The sequence below is a fragment of the Spea bombifrons genome, chromosome 4 (assembly GCF_027358695.1).
Source record: "Spea bombifrons isolate aSpeBom1 chromosome 4, aSpeBom1.2.pri, whole genome shotgun sequence".
Lineage (NCBI taxonomy): Eukaryota > Metazoa > Chordata > Amphibia > Anura > Pelobatidae > Spea > Spea bombifrons.
This window is the reverse complement of record NC_071090.1, coordinates 85,549,969-85,572,173: the sequence shown is the minus strand read 5'-3', so window position 1 is coordinate 85,572,173 and position 22,205 is coordinate 85,549,969. Positions and strand designations below refer to the sequence as shown.

Genomic DNA, 22,205 nt, shown 5'->3' with positions numbered 1-22,205 from the left:
TCTTACCTTCTGCAGAAATCTCCATCATTAATATCTTTTGACTGTGTAACTATTGCTATCCTACTTATAACTCGGGCCAATGTCTGGAGCCCCAGGCTGCTCCCGTGCTCTGTGGGAGATCTGCCTTAACTTAATTTATGAGGAAATAGATCAGCACAATGGAAAGGTATTTGCTAGGCCCGTATTTTACAAGTAGATTAGTTATGTATATACTAGACCTGGGGCTAAATGAGAATTAACATTGGCCTTGGCACTTTAAGGCCAGCACTCGATAAACGACATATATGGGGCCACGCTATATGTTCCTATACTGTTTCAGGGTGCAGTCGTGTGTATCAAGCCAGTGGAGCGAATCTCCCACACCAGTGACTGCAGAGGTGTCACTGGCTACTGGCCCACTGGACATATGCCTGGTTTGCCAGTCTGGTCCTGTATCAGACCATTGAGGTCCAATTAGAAGAGTGGTAATGGACTGAACCAAAGGTCTGATGGCAGTAAACACTACAGCTTTAGTTATGCCTATTTTGTGTTAATATAATTTGTTCATTTATGAAAAGGGTAATAATATGTCAGTCTTAACCAGCAAGCTTTCTTTAGTCTAGACCAGGGGTAGACAATCTTTGGCTCTCCTGATGTTGTGGACTACATCTCCCATAATGCTCTTACAGTCATATTGCTGGCAAAGCATCAAGGGAAATGCAGTTCACAACATCTGGAGAGCCAAAGATTTCCTACCCCTGGTCTAGACTAATATTCCCGGACTGCGTTAGCAATAATACTATGCAAATTATCAGACTGCAACATTTGTAAGTATTATTATTATTTACTGATTTATATAGCGCCATATTCTGTAGCTCTGTACAATGGAGGGTTGGTGGGGCTCAAACAAGCTTACAATCTGGAAGGTATCTATATGTATACTACTTACATCCTTTAAAGTGTCGCATATAATACATATGCGACTGACTAAAATCCTGTTACATTAGGGATCTGCTACAGAAAAGAAAACTCAGGAACTTGCTTTTCACTTGGGATTTGCCTTTAATAAACAGATCAATGGCATTCTCATGACATATTAAGGTTAGATGACATATAGATTGACAGAGGGTGTCCAGTGACCTTTTCATAATAGGGGGTGAGTGTTCTGCAGTGACAGAAAGTCAAGCAGTTCCTGTGTCTCCCACGACACATCAATACATGCCTTGTCTGTTATCTGAAGAATTTTCTATTTTTCATAGTAACCAGAAGCTTTTAAAGATGTTGTTCCACCTAGTTACTGTAGTTGCACCTGTTAGGCAGTGTTCTCTGAATACATGGTGATGGAATGTTTGGGGTAGAGGCCCGTCTGCCATCTGGGTCATGCTGCCCCTTATTGCAGGTTTGACCCAGTCTCCAGGTAAAGCTCTTCTTCCCTGGGTCAGTTTCTTCTAGCTCTGGGTAGTGCAACAGTGTTTGGCCACGCCCACTCCCCTTCCAGTAAAGGCTGTCTGGGGCTAGCTCTGCCCCTATGTGCAGCGAGCTCTACCCCTGTAGGCTGCTATATGGCTGTCGTTTGATGTTGGGTGTATTTCGCTGTTCAGACACCACCCTTTTCCTGTAGACTGTTACTAGACAGAGTGTATGTCTGGGTGATTAATACTGAGCTATTCTATTATTTACCACAGGCAATGAGGCAAGTAGTCGGGTAGACTGGGCTAACACTTCTAGGGCATATTCAAACGGCTTATATGGAGGCAAAAAGAAAAACAATTTTAAAAAGGAAAGCTGGACACTTTTTGAAAATGTATTTTTAATCTAATATTTGTAGTCAAAAAAATGGTTGGAGTTCCCCTTTAAGAACATTTCATAAAAATATCTTTAAAACACTCTAATTTAGACCTTCTCCTTAGCATCAGAAAATGACAAGTGTCAATTGATGCCTCTCGCAAAACGATGGTTAGTCATTTCAGGAGCAAGTTAAGTGACAGCACATTGCAGAAAATGTGTTTAAAAAGGTGACAGTTCTTTGTGATGTACTTCTGAGGTCGGATGCTTCGTACAAGAATCCTTGGTATCTGCACTCCCACATTGAAAGGCTCATTTTATACACACTGGCAGGCCTCGTATTTAAACGGTCATAGATGACTTCTTCTGCTAATAGTCTGGAGATCCATTAGCTGGTTTGGCCCCGGTAAAAAGCAGGCTCATTTGCAAGCTGTGAATGCTTTTAATGTGCCAGCATGTCACTTCTCTAAGGATGTGCAGTGCAACTGTTCAGTCTTAATACCTCGCTCATCTGTTCCCTGGACTTCTGAGCAATAGCGCGATAAAATTAAATGCTCTATCTTTATTTAACTTGTGAGGTTTTATTGTTTCAGGTTCCTATGCTAGCTTTGTACCATATAGTCTACCATATTAAAGGTACACTCCAGCCATTATGAATGCAAATTATAGCTGAGAGGTCCCTCACAATTTACACGGTGTTCATGACATATAGGGGTCTGCAGAATACCCCCATGCATTTGGACCTGTAGCCTAGTCCCCATTTATTTTCCAACAAAGCGATAAATTTACCACCAGTCAGCTCCAGTGCTGGTCTAATGAGCCTCAAAGCCCCACCAATGCCAGAAAGCACTTTGCTGACAACGGTTGGCTATTTCAAGTGACAATGGTTGGACCATAGAAGAGACAGGGTCACTCACAAGGTATTTTAAAATGCTCCTTTGACATTTAACTGTACCTTCAATACTGTGTGTACTTTGCCAGCTTGATGGGGATTATTTCAGTAATGTTTGCATCACCTCATCATTCTACACAAAATATTGGTGCTTTATGTATAGTGTTTGCAAATAATTTCAAATGATACAGAAAGCAAGTACTGAGTGGGGTGTAGCATTGATTTTGTTAAGGGTAGGCTGGGAGAAGACACCATTCAAAAACTGTAGTTCGCTTATGGGTACCAAAAACACCCTGTGCTAAAAGCTTGCCATTGCTGATTAAATGAATGATCTCAAAGCCTATGTTTTAAGGGTTGAGGACCAGGTCAACTCAAGGTCAACTCAACCAAATCAAGCAAAAATGTTCAAAGCTACTAAGAAAGAGATTATGACTCAATAGATGAAACTACATCCCATTATCTTTCCACAGGATGCGTTACAACACTTTGATCTGAACAGGCAGCCTGTAAACTGCAGCGTTCAGTTTGGTCACGTCATCTTCTCTTTGTCCACAGGCTACTCACTGCCCAGCGCTTTTAAGACTACACTTCCAAATCCTGCCTGATGCTCTTTAGAATTAATAATAACATAAGGTCTTCTTCGGGGAATCATATAGGGTTCACTTATATTTATGGTATTATAAATGTGTTCGCTATAATAAATATCCATGTCTAGTATCATGCCACAGCATACTCTGACTCAGTACTTACTTCTAGAGACACACTCACATATACACTTTAGAAGAAGGGAGCATTGAGGCTTTAAAAAGTCTGATGAAAGCTTGAGGTTAGGGTTACTATTGGTTTTTGGGATTCATGATCTCTGTATGGAAATCTGAATTTATTGAATATACAAGGCTGGATTGACACACACCCTGTGCACAGAGAATAACGGTGATCCCTCTACAAAGTGGATGCATTGTAGAGACACACAGGGCTATATTAAAAGATTTGCCAGTATTTTTATTCTGATTTAGCTGCTTATTACAAATCCAGGAGTGCGTTGAGTTTATAGTGATGTGTGTGTGTATATATATTACACCGATCAGCCATAACATTATGACCACTGACAGGTGAAGTGAATCACACTGATAATCTTATTATTATGGCACCTGTCAGTGGGTGTGATATATTAGGCAGTTTGTTGTGTATGGGGTTGTGTAGCTGTGGACCAGTCAGGATACCCATGCTGACCCCTGTCCACTGCCGAAAGCGTCTACAATGGGTACGTAAGCATAAGAACTGGATCACAGAGCAATGGGAGAAGGCAGCCTGGTCTGATGAATCATGTTTTCTTTAACATCATGTGGATGGCTGGGAACATGTGCGTTGCTTACATGTACCTTGAGAACACATGGCACCAGGATGCATCCATGGAAGTCCCACTTGGAAGCTTACAGGACCTAAAGGATCTGCTAATGACTTGGTGCAGATACCACAGCACACCTTCAGAGGTCTAGTGGAGTCCATGCCTCGACGGGTCAGGGCTGTTTTGGCGGCAAAAGGGGGACCTACACAATATTGGGGAGGTGGTCATAATATTATGGCTGATATATATATATATATATATATATATATATATATAATCCGTATTATCTGTCTGTATTGTGCATATAAATACATATGCGTATAAAAAGAATGAAAATCCGCAGGGATTTAATAATGGGTGATATAACTGGTTGTCCATCTTAAAGCAATAGCTCCACCTAGCAATCGGAGATAGATTTACAAGTTAAATTTCCCTTTCCCTGAATAGGGGATTTATTACATTAATTTATTTAGTGCCAGCAGATTCTGTAGCGCTGCTACAATCAGTGGGATAATTTAGTCACACACACAATAACAAACTGCTCTTGAGAGCTTACAATCTAGTCTGTCGCTAAGGGGGAAGTGAAACAGTAGGAGAGGACTGCTTGGATAGGGATGAGTTGAAGGGGTGCGCATTATCTGTAGAGGTTGTTGCTCATTTAGATGCCTTGATTAGGATGGTGGCTGTTGATTGCAGAGGGAGATGGTGTTGAAGTTTCCCTCCAGCTTAACTCCTCACTTAGAGATAAGGCGGACAAATAAGTTACACCTGGGACGAGGCCACTGCAGCTACATTTTTAAGTGTATTTGTTTTAGTAGTGGGGTTTAATTGATATTGGGGTTTATACCTTAATAAGTTGTAATCAGATGGGAAATGTAACCTTGCAGTGTCAAGGCAGCTCCGTCACTTTTCCCAAAGCACAGAACGTTGAATTTGCCTATTTAAATGATGTTAAGACTTAAGCCTCAATCAGTCCTCGGTCTGGTTTTAGATTCAGGATAGCTATGTATTTCATGCATGTTTAAATCCCCTCACTGTTTTAGCCCCTACCACTGTTTTATTCAACTACACCTCTTGGTAAAGTAAAACACCTTTACATTACATCTAACTCTCTAGTTTTGGATTATGGCCTCATAACTCGGCTCCTGTACTTTGTTAAATTCCTGTAAGTATTTAACCGTTTGTTACATCTCCCCTCTTGCTTCTTTCCTCCAATACTGAGATCCCTTAATCCTTATGGCAATTTTGTATCCTGTAATAAGTGTACTTACAGGAAAAAAAAAAAATAAAAAAAAATATATATATATATAGTGCGTCTATTTCAGGAGCAGCCATTATCGCCTCATGTTCCAAGCATATACATGATTTTAAAATTACTTTCCCATTCAAATAAATACATAGCATATGTTACCTTATTAGCATGCACACCACATGATTTATCAGCCTCTGGTCTTAAAGAGATTTTACCTCTTCAGTCTGGTTTTATTGGCACCATTCTTCATACCTTATTAAATCCCATCTATTCTCCAGGGTAAGCCCGTGTACAGCACTCTGCATGCTTTTTGCTTTAAAATTGTTAGTAACATGGTAAGGGAAAAATGTATTTTATCACATATGTTCTCATAAGCTTTCTTTATCTCCACGTGTAGTTATCAGTCGGGATAGCTTGGGTAAATTTATCTGCATTACCACACTGGGCCGATCCCTTAGAGCAATGCTAATGAAGTCCTTTCCTACATGGACGTTCCTTAGCGTGTGTGGCTAAATAGCCAATATCCAACTGCTTGAAAAAAATAGAGTATTGGCATTTCTCCAGATAAACAGCTTTAATAGGTCAGCACACAAAAAAGGACTAGAACTAGTATAAAATATATATTTTCTCATAATGCTTAAATATTTGAAAGCTTGTTGATGCACTTGGATATTTTAGATTCAGGTGTTAGCTTGGGCCAGTAATGCTGGGCTCTATTCACTAAAGACTAAGTTGACTGTTCTTAGTGAACTGTGTTGAAACATGAATTAATAACTCATCATAAAATGCTAGGTTCCCTTGAAACAAGAGCTAGCAATGCATCAGTTTTACCAGGTGGACTTGAAAACTTAAGGCAAATTTCAGAGAACTTGCAAGATTGAGAGACAGTTCTTATTGACTTTTTTGCTGCTCCAAATAAGCACATTATTTGGATCTGTACTTATGAGGTTAACATTAAGCCCTTCCGGTAATATTACAGACACCACGGAAAGTCAGTTATTTGTGGGCCACAGGTAAACACAGCTACCAGCAGGTTCTTGATGCAGGTCTATTAAGTGGGAACAGCAATCACGAGCAGGAATCAGTGGCAGTCAACAGTTAGAAATTTTGTTCTGTACTTGCTTTAAGAGTACTCTGCATCACTTTACCAGTCGGAACAAACTCATACACTTAAATCTGGAGCGCATGTAATAACGTCACTGATACATATCCATGCCTCAGAAAAGAAACCTATCACAACGTATTACCTTACTACAATAATCTAATCACACACCAGAAGGGAAACAAGCATGTTAAACTTTGTATAGGCGGAAAAGCCGACAGACTATTTGCTTGTCTACAGAGCCCATTAGAACAGGAAGATACATTCAGATAAACAACTTTGTACAATGAGGAAGAAGACAAAGTTCACAAAAAAAGATTGACTTTTACAAGAACATTCTTTATTAAGAATTGTCCAGAAAAATAAACAGGCTACATTTACTGGTCTTTCAGTTCCTTCAGTCTTCTGATGGCGGATTTCACGGTGACAGCAGAGGTGGTGCTGGAACAGAAGTAAATATCAGATGAGTCACAGCCAATAAACATCACATCTATGTTCTCTTTAGAAGAGGCCGAATGAGATAAACCGAGGATGCGTAATTGGATTTCAGCATCTCTTCGAACAGTGTTCACAAAGTGCTTCAAAATGAGAAGTGCAGTCTCGCAACGCAGGCTAATTACAGTTTGCTACTCCAGTAAATTAGGACAGTATATAATTGACTTCTGAGTGTACCGTAGAGAATGAGATTCCCAGACAAAACATTTCAAGCAAAAAGCGCTTGCTTTTTTTTTATTCTCAGATAATTACTCTAAACAGCATAAAAACCATTATTTCTACAAAAATAAAAAGGATAAACCAAGATTCAGCAATAGTATCAGTAGCAAACTACAACAGGGCTCGACAAATCCAGGGCGCCAGGTCACTACGGCAACTAGAAACCTCTTCCTGCAGTCAGGGTTTTGCAGGACAAGGGGGTAAAGGCAACATTAACTAGGAGACTCCAATAGGCTCCCCCATGAAAGCATAAGGTGCTGCAATCACACTGCAGGAGATGGGCAGCGGTGTAGCAGGCCTCAGTGGTGTGTGTAAACGTATAGTGCCAGGGTCAGTATGTCTATTGTAGTGCATTTTTCTATGTATATAGTGTAAGCCAGTGTGCTTATGTTGAATAGTGTGCATGTTTAGCGTTAACATGTATGGTGTTGTGTATATTACAGTATGGCATTAGCATGAGTGTATCTGAGCATATAGTGTATGTCGTGCGTGTACACAAGTACAATGCTAGCATGTGTTACTGTAAGGCATTAGCATCTGTACAAATGCCAACACTATACAGTAAGAATAATGTTTTAAACACACAAGCGTGAGTTTTCATGGTGTAAAATACCCATATATACACCTGTGACCTACTGGTATGCTACTAGTCTATTCTGAACAAAATTCCTCTTTTTGGAAGATTTGATTAGTAAAGATACTCTACAGTGGCTGCCACATGTTCACATATTCATGCAGATGTTAGAGTAAATAAACTAATACCAAGTATATTATAGACTGTAGTTGCCATTTCTCCCACTTGCACATATTCTAGTTACTGACTTAGCTCATCACTCATTTGTGCAGAAGCTGCTTGCTACCAAAGCCATCAGTAATGATGAAAGTGTGGCCAGCATAGCAAATGAACTCATAACACTCTGAACTCATGCGCAACAGAGAACTTATCCTGCAGAGAACAGACATAAAAGGCTACCCACACCTTCTAAATGACACTCACCTCCTAAACAAACCCTATTAGAAAACTATTTAGAAAACAGGCAGATTAGCTTTCTGGTCCACAACTCTCATCAGCCAGATTGACATTCAGGGTGAAGATAGTTAGTCCACAAAGGTAGGCTCAATCAGCAGCGCTAAAGGGTGGAAACCTGTAGTTTTCCTCTAAAATATTGCTTTTTAAGTATACTTAATCCCATCTAGTGATTCTACCTTGCAACATGTCACCTGCACCAGCTTTGTGATGGGAAAAAAATCTCAGGCTCGACAGGTTGCAGTCTCTCTAGGATTTTCCCAACAATGCACTCATGAGAAGGGCGCGACGAAGCGCCACAAAAAGCAAGCTGGGTCACCATAAAATGCAACAAAAAAAAAGTCCTGCCTATAGAAGGTAACCATACATACACAAATTTTTCACAAACTACCCTCATAAGTATGCCCAGACATACTAAAATGACATGTTTTTATGTTTTGAGCTTCTTACTTGTATGTCCAGGCTCCTCCAGCGACAATTTTCATGCAGGATCCACAGTGCCAGATTCCAACAGCCTTTCTCTTCATTTTGGTCTGTAACAAAAATCACTTTAAACACCAAAGGATAATACTCAACATGGATGATTTGCACTTAGAACACAAAACTACTGGAAATGTGTTTAGATGTTCGATGAAGCCATTTAACTTTGTAGTATAGAAAAGTAACACAAATTGTCTTACCTTTCCACAGAAGGAACATGTGTACTTGGCATGTTGGCTGATCTCAATTTTCTTGACCATCTTCCTTAGGGAAGCACCATATCGGGTCCCATATTTACCGACAATGCCGACCTTCTTGGTGCGCTTGGCCTTATAGAGAAAACCAAAAACATTTATAAACAGAAATGGCAGCCAAGAATGGAGAGCACTAGCACAAACTACTACAAATTACATTCCAAGATTATTATATAATTAAGCAAGTATCATTAATACAGATCAGCCTATAGCTATTATCATCTGGGTCAGCGACCAAATCTCACACAGACAGTGTCTGGTTTTAGGGGGAAAATCGATCCTCTGAAGGAAAGCTTATAAAAAGATACTTATCTGCATGTATGGCAGTTAAATCGACAAATGGGGGTGAACATTACTAAACTGCTAATAACACCAGCAAGAAATACACAATGCTATTTGTACTCTTGTGGCTTGTGTTTAGTAGCCCTCCCAGTGGCCATCATTACATTACTCTGGTCAACTTTTGACAGCCTGGCTGAGCAGCTAACTTTATACAGCAAACAAACGCATATTACGATATATATATTATAACACGTTGCGCTACGACGGATAATATAATCGCATGTCACACAAGTGTTATGCAGGACGCCTGAGACACAGGCCTACAGACTACCCTGACCGACTCGACAACACACGGGAAAGGCGAAAACATAATAAAGCGGCCGGAATGAGGCATTCGGGCTTTTAACGTTTAGACCCAGGGCCAGAGGTTAACACAAACACCGGGAATTAGAAAGGCGCCTAAGTAACATGGCCTGGTGGAAACGAGAGGCCCCACAGAAAACAGCCCGCTCAGGCCTCTTTCAAATCCACACAAACAGACGCTAAAACCCCACTACAGCTGTTAATAACACCATCGGAGAATTGGGACACTCTCTCAGGAACGCTGAATCATATCTGGGTTAGTAGCCGAGGCTTTCCGGTAATGGATGCAAACGGATTAAACGGAAAACAACGGAGAATGAAATCTCTCTTACCATCTTCTTTCAGGACCCGAGCAAAAAGGGAGGAGTGTGGTGCGCATGCGCAATATCAGGCCGCGCACCAGGAAGTTACCATAGAGTTGCACTGTTCCCGAGTTGTTTATGGTAGCGAGTCCTCCGACGGCTCCGAAGCTTAGTGTCTTACAGAGTTTGGTGTCGGTTCCAGCGGCAAACCGGTACCATGGCTTCCTCCAACGCGATGAACAAGCAGCCCCCTATCCAGTCCACGGCCGGAGCCGTGCCCATCAGAAATGAGAAAGGTGAAAGCACGAAACGGGGTTTTGTCTGTAATTTAGCGCAGGGATCTGCTTGGCGAGTAGGCCGTAATCTGAGTGTTCGCCTGTAACAGTCCCGAGAGATGGACCCAACACGAAATATATCGTCATTGTGTCTAAATCCAAACCACATTGAATCAGTAGTGAGACTCGATTTAAATGACTAAACAAAAAACAAACCTTATAGCGTCATACAGTAGTCATTGCTATTATTGATTAAGCCACCTCATTAACCGTAATGATGCCATATGAGATCTAATAGTAAAACTGGCTAATTAAAGATGTGTGCAGCTGTATATCTGATAGATTATTTTAAACAAAGCAATAGTCCTAGAATTCCTGTGCATACGGAGATATTTATAAACGCCTATTTACATAATCATAACATGCTTGTAGCCGTGAGTTACGTCATGGATCCAGCAGAAACGTATTAACATACAAATATGTATTATTTTGCAAACTGTTTCTATTAAAAATCTATATCCCAAATGTCCTTGACGTTTCTAGGTGTATTGTTTGGGGGGCTCTCGCTTTTGTACTTGTACTATGGCACTAGTCCCAAGCTTGTATGCAAAATCTGATATTCCGGTTGAAGTCTCAATGTAAGGGGATATAACGTTGCATTAGAAGGTGATCCATCCCAAAGGAAACATCTGTTAAGTGATCCGTTTCAACTCGATTATGACTTTAGAACCTAGTATTCCCCATAAAATCAGTAAGAAACTTGGTCTGTTTATATTAAAGACATTTGAGTTCATATAATCAACAGTCTGGATTTCATTACCTGAGTAAAAGAGCCGGTAGTGTAGTTATTCTCATTTCCCGACATATACGCAAACACAGTGCATTGGCTTTGGAGGAAAAATCTTCTTGTATTGATGTATATGATGATATGGAGTATAACTAAAATTATCCGTTTCTTTCAGGTGAAATATCTATGGAAAAGGTGAAAGTAAAGCGATATGTTTCTGGTAAAAGACCAGACTATGCACCGATGGAATCTTCCGATGAGGAAGAAGAGGAATTCCAGTTTATCAAGAAGGGAAAGGAACAGGATATTGAGGTTGAGGAACAACCAGAAGAAAGCACCAGTGATCCACGTCTGCGTCGTTTACAGAATCGATTGAACGAGGATGTCGAAGAGAGGTGACAGTGTTGCTTATTAAAACCCCTTTTAAGCCATAGATTTGTGGTGGTGTATTGTTAAGATCTGTAAATCATAATGATGAAGTATAATGCACTCCTGTTTAGACTCTAAATGCTTTCTCCCCCACAGGTTGGCCAGACACCGTAAGATTGTGGAGCCTGAGGTGGTTGGTGAAAGCGAGCCGGAGTCTGAACCAGGAGAGCCCTGGCATCCAGACCGAGAAGACACCAGTGAAGAGGAGGAGGAAGAGATTGATGACGAGGTCAGGCTTACATAGATAGAAGAGTGTATTTGTATAAGCAGGTTTTGGCGTACCCAAAGATGGCTGTGCCTAACTGCTAGTACAGATATAAAACTTTACAATCCACAAAAACATAAAGTTTGGGTTTACTTACAATACTTGAAGCAATCCAAAACACGCTGCCCTGTGCTGCTGTAGGTAAATGTTGTGACTGTTCCCTCTAAACAGCTGTAACTTAGGTATCCATAGAAAGAAAACTAAGTGCAACAGAACAGAAATGTGCAGTGAAACACCCGCTTTTTTGTTAACATAGAACTGAAAAGTAATCATTAGATTTTTTTCCCCCCAATAGAGGGAATATACACACAAAAAATCTGGAATAATATAGTTAGTGGAGTTTTGCCCTTATTTTCTCTATACATTTATTTTATGCGCACACATCTCTTTTGGTAATATCTGCAGTTTTGTAGACAAAATATGTGTGTATTTTTATCAGGAAATTGAACGGCGGCGTGTTTTGATGCGTCAAAGAGCCCAGGAGAGAAAGAATGAGGAAATGGAAGTGATGGAATTAGAAGATGAGGGAAAGTCAGGAGACGAACCAGAGTCTGAGTCAGAGTATGAAGAATACACAGATAGTGAAGATGAAATGGAACCAAGACTCAAACCTGTGTTCATCCGAAAGTAAGTGGCATCATGTTAGTACTCAATTTACTCTGTTGTAACAGCGCTACGGAATCTGCTGGCGCTACGTAAATAAGTGTAATATAATATATTCTCATGCCAGAGAATGGGATGCACTTGTCCACAATGCATGTCACGGAATACAGCAGATGTATTGCATTCTTTTTCACATTGCGACCACAGTCAGGTTTGGTAATGGGAAATGGAAAAACATATGAGGAACTAAAAGGAGGCTTGCACTGTGGAGTCAAAGTATTATGGAAAAATGAGAATATTATTACAATATCTCAGCATTAACTGTATAATCAAAGGCCAACTCCTGTAAGAAAGGCTCCTTGATCCTTCATAATGCAAATCTGAGACTCCATCTCGTTGTTTGATTTATCGGCTCAAGTATATGCCAAAGGACAAAGCAGAGCCCAAAATGTTTTTTTGTTTCAATAGGTTAATGGGTCTTTAAAGATAAACTTTATGCCTGATATATTGTTGCTCCTAGTAAAGCATTTGCTGCGGTTACAGCATAAAATACAATTGTGAATGTTACTGTAATATGTTTGTGCAATTTGTTCATATAAACATCTCAAGCTGTAAACGTATGGTGGCAGGCACAAGGACAGTAAGATGTTTAGAGAGATGTAAGAGAGAGAGTGGATTTATCAATGGATGTAAATGTATTTTTTTAGTTTCTAAGTTTGTTTTCACGTATTTGGAATATTAATGCATATATTATTTCTGTTCTGATTGCAGGAAGGACAGGGTGACTGTACAAGAGAGAGAGGCAGAAGCTCAAAAACAGAAGGAGTTGGAGGTGGAAGCAAAACGCATGGCAGAGGAAAGGCGTAAATATACATTAAAGGTAAGTAGATACATGGACATGACGCATGCCTGGCCCGAGACATTTTCTTAAAAGGTCATCCTGTCAACCATTTGCTTGCAGATTGTCGAAGAAGAGACAAAGAAAGAGATTGAAGAGAACAAGAGATCTTTGGCAGCGCTTGATGCTCTTAACACTGATGATGAGAATGATGAGGAGGAATATGAGGCCTGGAAAGTGAGAGAATTAAAGCGCATCAAACGTGATCGTGAGGAAAGAGAAGCGTAAGTGTTTGTAGATTAAATGGTAAAATTGGTACTTTGTTTCCTACATACTAGAAAACACTGTATAATAGAATAATAGTATAATCCTCCCTCCTTGTGGTGTAAATAGGTAATTATAAATAGGTGATTATGAATCACATAAACTTATGTTCCCTATTTTGGATCTCTTTTCATTCATTACATAGAATAAGCTTTCTTAATGCATGCTCTTCCCAAAAGGAGCACAGGGTGATTGTAAACATTTTGCTTTTTGATTGCATAAAAGGGTGGAGAAGGAGAAGGCAGAGATTGAACGTATGCGCAATATGACTGATGAAGAACGCAGAGCCGAGCTCCGTGCCAACGGCAAGATTATTACTAACAAGGCATTGAAAGGAAAATACAAGTTCCTCCAGAAATACTATCACAGAGGTGCATTCTTTTTGGTAAGAATCATTGGATTATATTTTTCTTTCCCTACTTGTTGATCCAATCTTTTCTGTAAGTTAATTCTGTGTATTTTCTCTAGGACGAAGATCAGGATGTATATAAAAGGGATTTCAGTGCTCCAACTTTGGAAGATCACTTTAATAAAACCATCCTACCTAAAGTCATGCAGGTACAGTTCACATTTGTTTTTATGTTAATACCACTCTGAACAATTTTCTCGTTCAACTTGGCACACTTTTTGAAACTGAACAGGTGAAATGGACAGTTTACCGTCACTGACAGCCCCATTGAAGAATGCATACTTAAGTACTCTGACTACTTTAATATGCATTCTTCAAAAACTATAAAAAGCACTTATCTGAGGTAGGTGCTGGGGCCTTGCAGCTACCCTCCTGTCCTGTAGTCTAATATTTCTTGCCACTGATTATCTGCTTGACGCTGCCAGTTGGGGGAACAAAAGTTCTATTGAAACTGAAACAGACCCACACCCGCAGAAGGTATATCGCATGCGTGGAGATATGTTTGGCCAAACACATCTCTTGGGTGGAACATTGCCAGTTGGGGCAAATCTATATGGTGGGATACCATGACAAGTTAAAGGGACAATGTGCGCATGATCACTGGAGTATACTTTAGGGTTGGGTCTTGTGATACTTCCCATTGTATATTCCAAAAAAAACGTTTGTTTCCTTTTTGCCTTAATTTTCCAGGTTAAAAATTTTGGTCGTTCTGGTCGAACAAAATACACTCATTTGGTTGATCAAGACACAACCTCTTTTGACTCTGCCTGGGGCCAGGAAAGTGCCCAGAACACAAAATTCTTCAAACAGAAGGCAGCAGGAGTAAGAGATGTGTTTGAGAGGCCTTCTGCAAAGAAGAGGAAAACATGATGGACCAAAATATTGCACTTGGCTTGATCCTGGATCAGGAAGGAAGGCTTTTTTTTTTTTTTTTTTTTGAATACTTAGGACTGTATTGACAACCTGTAAATATTTATCAAGGACAAGGTCTCATCTGTCCTTATTAAATTCGGGAACATTTTCTGTGATCCCTTTGAATAAATACAAGACATCTGGGATCTTATTTTTATTGTGACCATCTTATATAGAAAACTTACTGGAACACATGAAGCACCATTTCAGCTAACAATACATATAGACAGAACTGTAAATAAAGCCATTGTTTGTGTAATTGATGTTCATAGTCTTCTTGGAAAATTGTTTAATTAGAATGATACATTTGATTTATGGGTTATAAGGGACTTTTTTTTAGCAAATTAAAAACAGGGATTACTATTGATCCAGTAAGAACTCCGATTGCTGTGTTCAGAAAATATTTTTAAACAGAAAACTATTAAATAAAATCAGATGTCTGTTAATTTGTATTACTATTAACCCATCAGACATCTGATTTTGTTTTCTAGTTATCTGTTTACATCCACTGTTCTCAGAGCCACTGCATCTGTGTTTTTTAGTGTAGAATTGTTATTTTAATTTAGTTTTAATTTTGTTCACTAAAGCAGGATTTAATGGAGAAAGGAAGTCTGTCTGCTGGCACTATGCATCAGTGAGATTTTAGAAAAACTAGGCATAGCCCACTTTTTCTTAAAAAAAAAAAAAAAAAAAAAAAAAATGCCCCAGTATTGGCCTTTAAACACATAAGTCACCTAATGTAAAGAAACATCAGTGGTGTCGGTATCAACAGCAAACTGCACCGCACATGAGTGCATATGGAGGGAATAAGAGAATGCAATATTGGTAGGTGGTTTTAAGCCATGTAATCAATTATATGGACAAAAAACTGCAGTAAACACTAAGGCTAGGTTTCCATTTGTTTTTTTTTGCTAAAAACGCCTATAAAAACGCCAATAGCGCCACCTGGCGTTTTTTTTTGTGAAAAACGGCTGCAGCCAGATGTTAGCTGTAATTCAATAGGAAATCGCAAAATGCCATTTCCACTTGGCGTTTTTCTGTTTGGCGTTTTTTCAGTCCTCTTTGGCGTTTTTCTGCTTTTTTGGGCTCTGTGGCAGTTTTTCAAAATCGCAGCATGTTGACACTCTGGCGTTTTTTGCAAGAAATCTTGGCGTTTTTCCTCCAATAGAAGTCTATGGGAGAGAAAAAACGCCATGAAAAAGCCATTTGGGTTTATTGCCTTGGCGTTTTTTCCACAGTTACAATGCAGAGGATGGACCCAGTATCTGTGTGTCCTACGAGAAATAGGCTGAAAACAAACAGTTTCACACAAAACAAAGTCCTGGACTGGTTCATATTGAATTTTACACCATTTGGAACAAACATGCCATTACACACAAACATACGCGACTGGATCCTGCGTGCCAAAAGCAACAGCAAACAATTTGCACCATCATTTGGGGCCAATCTTCCCAGAGGAGCAGACATTCGGAATAAAGCATGCCGTACAAACCACAGAAAAGAGACAAAAGGGTCTACCAAGTAAATGACATCAGGAGAGGGCAGATACTTGCCATTTATCCTAATCCCTTTTAGCTGGGTGAAACTTCTAACTTGTAAAGGATGGAAAAACTGCCTAAGGTCAAAAAAAGCAATTTCCACAGAAAGGCTAAAACGCCAGAAAAAACTGCAGAAAAAACGCCAAAACGCAGGTAAATGCAGCGGCAGTTTTCCTGGCGTTTTTCATCAAGAAAAAAACGCCGGACAAAAACCCAAGTGGAAACCTAGCCTAAAGGTTGGTTGAATTGATGGAAAACTATTCACTACAACTAGCTTGCTCCCAAGGATACCGGGTTAACATGCTGCTGTGGACATTGAGCAAGGGTATGATGTAATGTTTGTAACCCACTTATCCCTACAGTACAGGCTTTTGCAGTATTTGTTTTAAATTTTTGGAATGGAATATGGCTCAGTGTGAGTTAACATTTTACAACCCTGCACACACAAAGAACGACAGTGCCCTTCATGAACGAGTATATTTAGCCCCCGCAAATCCCAACTATAACAGCTTTTCTGGCATCTGTCATGTTTGTTTAACTGCAATTCTCCCAATTATTTTAGTCCAGTTGTAGACCTCCCTTTAATGCCCACCAGCCCAAACTGGCTTCTATTTGCCGTTCTACTATGGACGTCCCATGGAAACATTTAACTCATCTACAATCCCCTAGGCTAGTGAATATATCAGCTATAGGGGTATGAAAGATGTTTAGTGTCATCTGTAATGGAGAAAACTCTAAGACTACTAAAACTGACATTGAATGAAAAAAAAAAGTGGTAACTGGTAAATGTAGGTTAAGTTTGAACCTTTAATTTCCAATAAAATTGGGGTCTTAAGGCGTGCAGCACCCGTTCGAGTGGTCTGGAACATAAATTGGGAAGATCTTAGATGTCTCTAGTTAGCGCCCTATTAAGCAGTGACACACTGGAGGGGTCTGATGTCCCAAGAGGGTGATCTGTGGTGCTGTGACTGCTGCCTCCGGGATCTGCTACCCTAAATCAGAATTACAGTGCAGCTTAAAGTACTTATCAAGAAAGTTCATTTAAAAAATTCACTAATGTCATTATGCCTTTAAAATGTGACAAAAACACAATCACCACAAAACTTCTAGAAAGATGGTGTTTATTCTAAATAAATTACAACTTGGTCAATTTGGCTTAAATATCACCAGATGAAAGCCCAGCATGTTCCGCTGTACCAGAGTACACAGAAAACAGCACAGATGCTCCAACCACCGAGCCTAAAGCAAAGTCCGCTACCCAGCACACCAGTTAAGAGGGTGCTCCGCTCACTCTGCAAATCTCCATTAACAGAACATGGAAAGACGATAAGTAATTGCCAAGTTTAGTTAGTGAGAGCAATCAGCGCATCAACAACATTTCCCATGTGTTCCCTAAGGCTTCTTTCTGCTGTTGTTCGAGGGATTTCCATCTCATTCATCTAAAGAAGAAAACAAAAAATGTTTTTAAAAGACAATATTTCATTAGTAGGAAAGTAGAAAATTGCAACTGCTTGTAAAAAAAAAAATAATTAATGGCAATATTCAAAACTGCAACTATAGACCCATCTGAGGCTCTCATGTCCTCAAGTGAACTTTCAGTCGGCATCAGCAGTGACATCTACCAGAAGGGAATGCCTGAATGAATGACAGTGTACTGTTGCTCGCGGCATGCGGCATTATATACGATCGGTGGACAGGAAGCCAGCAAGACGCTGCCAATAGGAGAGACGTCCCTCCCGTACCTGTACGTCCTAATGGGCTTCTTGCCACACGTTTTAAGGATGTACAGATACATTCTAAGGGCACTGAAGAGGGTTAAAAATATAAGATCCCATGTAATTTAAAGGTGGTAGTAGTATTTGTTAGCACTGTAGTTATACAAATAATAAAAACCAAGCACACTTACAATAAGCTCCACGTCTTCTTTTTTAATTGTGACTTTGGCCAACTCCCTTTCTCTGAAAAAAAGGAAAAAAACAAGTGGTCGATCAGGAGAGCAGCTTCAATTGATATAGATATATGCAAGAAAATGTTTAATAATGACAGTACATTAACGAGAACTAATTAGCGGGAGAAAGTCACCTTTCTTGTTTTGCTTTCTGCTCTCTGGATCTTCTGTCTCCAATCACAGACATTGCCTGAATGAGAAAAAAAATGAAATTATGTTTACTGAATTTATTATAAACACACTAGTATCTATGTATAAAGAAAACTCGGGGTTTGTGGAGATATATTTTTATTGCAGTAACATTTTGTTTTTGGGATGAGCCACCTTGATATTGCGAACAAGGAAGCGGTAAGAGAAGCCGTAGAGTTATAGTATAATCTCACTAATTTAACTATGCATTATACAGGGCTAGCCAAGCTGCTCCTGCAGCCAAAACTCACTGGTAATAGGTCCTCATAATGTATAGTTAAGTAAAGGAGTTGAAACAACGCTTGCTTTAGTTAACAAGGCCCAACATGGCTGTAGCTATCGGTATCATTCTCTTCATGCATATAAAAAGTAAAATTCAAGAATAAGAGGAATCGCAGTAACTACTGAGATACTAAAAGCACACGAATAAACATAGCAGGTGCCAGGCTATGACAGCCCCCCGGAGTGACTGAGGGCGCCCTTCCCCCTGTTAGCTGCCGCAGCTCATCTCCTACATACTGCTGTATCAGGTTTATAGCCGATAAAATAGCGCTCACATATATAATAATAGGCGCCCAGTACCGGTACTGCCCTGATGTACATGTCCAAAAGGCCCACATCCCTTTCCCCTCCGCGAGCTGCTCTCACCGTCTCCAGGTTGGAGCTCTGAATCTCCTTCTCCTCCGCATAGTCCGTGACCCTCTCCAGATCGGCCGCTCCGCTGTCATGTTTGCGCGGTTTATCCGCCGGCCGCTCGGTACAGTTTTCGTCAGTCTCCAATTCTAATTCAACATCTCCTTCGGCAGCCATGTTTCCAACCGGAAAGGAAGACGAGTGCGTGGTTAAGGATTGGATCGTCGCTTCCGGCAGCGCGCACTTCGCTTGCGTCACATCCGCCCCTGAGGCCGTGGTGTGTGACGGAGTAGTTGACGTTGTTTTCACGAACGGTGTATACAAGGCTGTAATAGTGGTTGTCAGCGGTGTGTAGAGTCCTGGGGGACTGCCGCCCGCCCATAAACTAGTCCTACACCACAATTTATGCTGTTGTGCAAAAGCAATACTTAGAGCTCTGCCCAGCAACACCTTGCGACATTATACCGTGAATTAATACCTCGTGGGGTTCGGTGGGTATGGGTAATGTTCACAAAATAAACTCGCTGAACCGGTGTTTTGTGTTAAAGTGGAGACTGTGTTACTCCGATAAGTTTTATGTTATGAACATGACTTATTGACAATAAGAATATCGAAACACAGACTTTGATAAGATTTGGCTCATCTGGTCTGCCTATTTTTCGTTTTGTAAAGACAGAGCTTTTACATCCATGATAGCTTTATGCCAATCCAATGCGTGTTTAAATTCCCTCACTGTATTAGCCTCTACCACTTCTGATGGGAGGCTGTTCCACTTATCTATCATGCTAAATTTAACTAAAAACAAATCATTTAATGTGGTGCACCAGCAGCCAACTCTCAGTTTCATTAAACAATATTATACCCTAGATAATACTTTGTAACTATGTAGCAACGAGTTTGTTCCATTTGAAAAACATCTGCAACATGGTAATTAACCCCTTGACGCTAGGCATGTCACAGAAAAACATCCAGTTGACGGCAATTGACGTGCCTGGCGCATCATGAATATAAACGGGTGTAGAAAGCAATCTATGACCGCTTTCTTCTCCCAAACGGTGTTGCTGTAATGCCTCGATGCTGAGACACTCATGAACACCGAAATCTGCAGCAGGCGCCCCATGCGGCCCCTCCCCGGACATCAGCGTCCACCATATATCTTATGGCTATGGACGCCTGGTTTAGAAGAGTTTATGGAGGCGATCAACGATCAAAAAAATTGTATCTAAAGACAGCTCTTCTTGTTCTGAAAAAATATATAACTTATGTGGGTTCAGTAAATAAGAAACAAAGAAAATTACAGCTAAACACGAGCAGTCCAGAAATGTTAAAACAGCCATTGTCACAAGGGGTACTAAAAAAAAACCAGCCTTTTTCATGAAGAGGGTTAAAAGGTTGAACATGTGTGGGGCTACATTTCATAAGCACCAAAAGTAACAGAGTTTGCACAAAAACCTTTGTATCTCTAAAAACTCCATGTCTGGTGATGGCGTGTCTACAGAAATCCATGTTGGACGTAGATGCCCCAGTGCTCTAAAGCGTTATTCTTATATTTTTTGCTCATAATACTATGAGATGTTAACGAACTAAATGGAATGGGAGGGACAACCTTTGAAAAGTTTTTTAAGAGTGATAGTTGTCGCGTTATTGAATTTTTGGAATTATAGGAATTATTGTCCTGCATTAAATTGTTAATAAATTAAGAGTTCAATGCTTCTCTACACAAAGCATTTAACTTCCCATACAACTTCTGTTTTAGGCTGATGGTGGTCTCATCACCATGTGCAAATAAAAATAATTTTACAGGTTTTTTTACATATAATAAATGACAGACCATACATACAAAAGTGGTATTAAGAGAAAGCCATATATTTCCTTAAATAAAACACTATATAATTTGTGTCGGAAAACACTAAACATGGAATAGGGGGAATAATAGTTTAATAAATAAATGCTTTAATGGCTAAAAGCACTGGTCACTTGGAGTGGTCCATACGCATTCTTTCTTGGCTCGCTGCGTGAAGCGTCATCGTAACAATATGGGTTGAGATGCTTCCTGCCGGGTTTTATTGTAGCCGCTTTGCTAATCTAACAGGTTCACTGTTAATCTCGTTCCATTAATGGACGGATTACATCCTGCGTATCTGTTCTCACCTTCTTTAGACTTCTGTCAGTGTCCTCATATCTTCTCCGTGATGTCACTGTAGCGGCACGCTGCTTTCTTATCCTGCCTATAAGGAGAGTTAATAAGATTACATATGTTTATGTCTCCTCGCGCGCCAGTGGTTTCTTGCCCTCTTCTTTTGATTTTAGAAATGTTCCATTAAGAAAAGGAGATGAGCTAGCAATAGTCTGACATTTTAATTAATCTCAGCTTAAAAATGCTTTTCTATTATATTTTTGAACGCGACTAGCAGTTATTATTAACTTTCGTACCCATCACAAGAAACTTTTTTAATGAGCCGTTAAATTGTTACGTTTTTAGAAAGTTGACTTGGCTACACCAGTAGTTTACCAATATTATTATTAAGGGCCGAAGCAAGTGCATTCCCTGTGTGCACCTTTTTAAATGTAGCTAACTGGCTTTGCTCTAATCCCTTCTTATTGCTGAGCCTTGGACGCCCCTTCCCCCACCTGTGCAGATGGCTTGACACTGGCTGAGTCTACAGTCAGAGGGTTATCTCTGCCCGCTACCGAACTGGATACATGTTGTTAACATACATCATGTAACTCTAGCAATGGTGTCTATAACAATGCGACCAAGAAATCCAGTGTTTCGGTGACTGGCAAGACTCTTACCATCTTTCCACCTGATCTGGGACAATTAGGGAATTCTACACAATGGATATTCAACAACTTGGCACTTCAAATTTCGAGCAGGACCACGATGGACTGAAAGGAACGTCATTCATTTCTGGGCTTTCAATGCATCTTGAGTTAGGATTTAAACTCAAGACTGAAAATGATAACATCTGTCTGCTGTGAGTCGTACGGAAAGTGAATATCGCTCCGATATCATTCAAAGATCATAAACACATCTCTTGTTTATTTCGTAAAACTAAATGGATTTTATTACTGTGATGTTTCAATACAAATAATATTTATTTATTTATCTATCTATCTATCTATCTATATAAATCCTTGACAAGTTGGGGTTGCTATCTGACATTTGTCCTTGGGCTTAGATCTTGAACATTTGGTCTCTTGGATGATTTTTGTAGAAAATGTTTTCAGACGTGGCTTTTGAATGCTGTACTTCTGGGTGGATCAGTATCACA

General features: G+C 40.0%; 3 protein-coding genes across 3 annotated transcripts; 1 reads left to right on the top strand and 2 right to left on the bottom strand.

The window, feature by feature from the left end:
* Nucleotides 1–6,676: 6,676 nt before the first annotated feature.
* On the bottom strand, nucleotides 6,677–9,887 carry RPL37A (ribosomal protein L37a). Its single transcript, XM_053462102.1, has 4 exons — nucleotides 9,811–9,887; nucleotides 8,780–8,908; nucleotides 8,550–8,632; nucleotides 6,677–6,799 (listed from the first exon to the last, which is right to left on the bottom strand). The coding sequence occupies exons 1-4, from the start codon at nucleotides 9,811–9,813 to the stop codon at nucleotides 6,736–6,738; spliced, it is 279 nt and encodes a 92-aa protein (XP_053318077.1). The 5' UTR covers nucleotides 9,814–9,887; the 3' UTR covers nucleotides 6,677–6,735.
* Nucleotides 9,888–9,894: 7 nt separating this feature from the next.
* MFAP1 (microfibril associated protein 1) lies at nucleotides 9,895–14,881 on the top strand. The gene is made up of 9 exons (XM_053462101.1): nucleotides 9,895–10,076; nucleotides 11,018–11,237; nucleotides 11,368–11,500; nucleotides 11,976–12,163; nucleotides 12,911–13,019; nucleotides 13,101–13,261; nucleotides 13,527–13,686; nucleotides 13,770–13,859; nucleotides 14,401–14,881. Exons 1-9 carry the CDS (start codon nucleotides 9,998–10,000, stop codon nucleotides 14,578–14,580), a joined length of 1,320 nt encoding a protein of 439 aa, XP_053318076.1. The 5' UTR covers nucleotides 9,895–9,997; the 3' UTR covers nucleotides 14,581–14,881.
* Nucleotides 14,882–17,264: 2,383 nt separating this feature from the next.
* HYPK (huntingtin interacting protein K) lies at nucleotides 17,265–19,168 on the bottom strand. The gene is made up of 4 exons (XM_053465703.1): nucleotides 18,946–19,168; nucleotides 18,243–18,298; nucleotides 18,067–18,118; nucleotides 17,265–17,599 (listed from the first exon to the last, which is right to left on the bottom strand). The coding sequence occupies exons 1-4, from the start codon at nucleotides 19,105–19,107 to the stop codon at nucleotides 17,504–17,506; spliced, it is 366 nt and encodes a 121-aa protein (XP_053321678.1). The 5' UTR covers nucleotides 19,108–19,168; the 3' UTR covers nucleotides 17,265–17,503.
* Nucleotides 19,169–22,205: the final 3,037 nt, after the last annotated feature.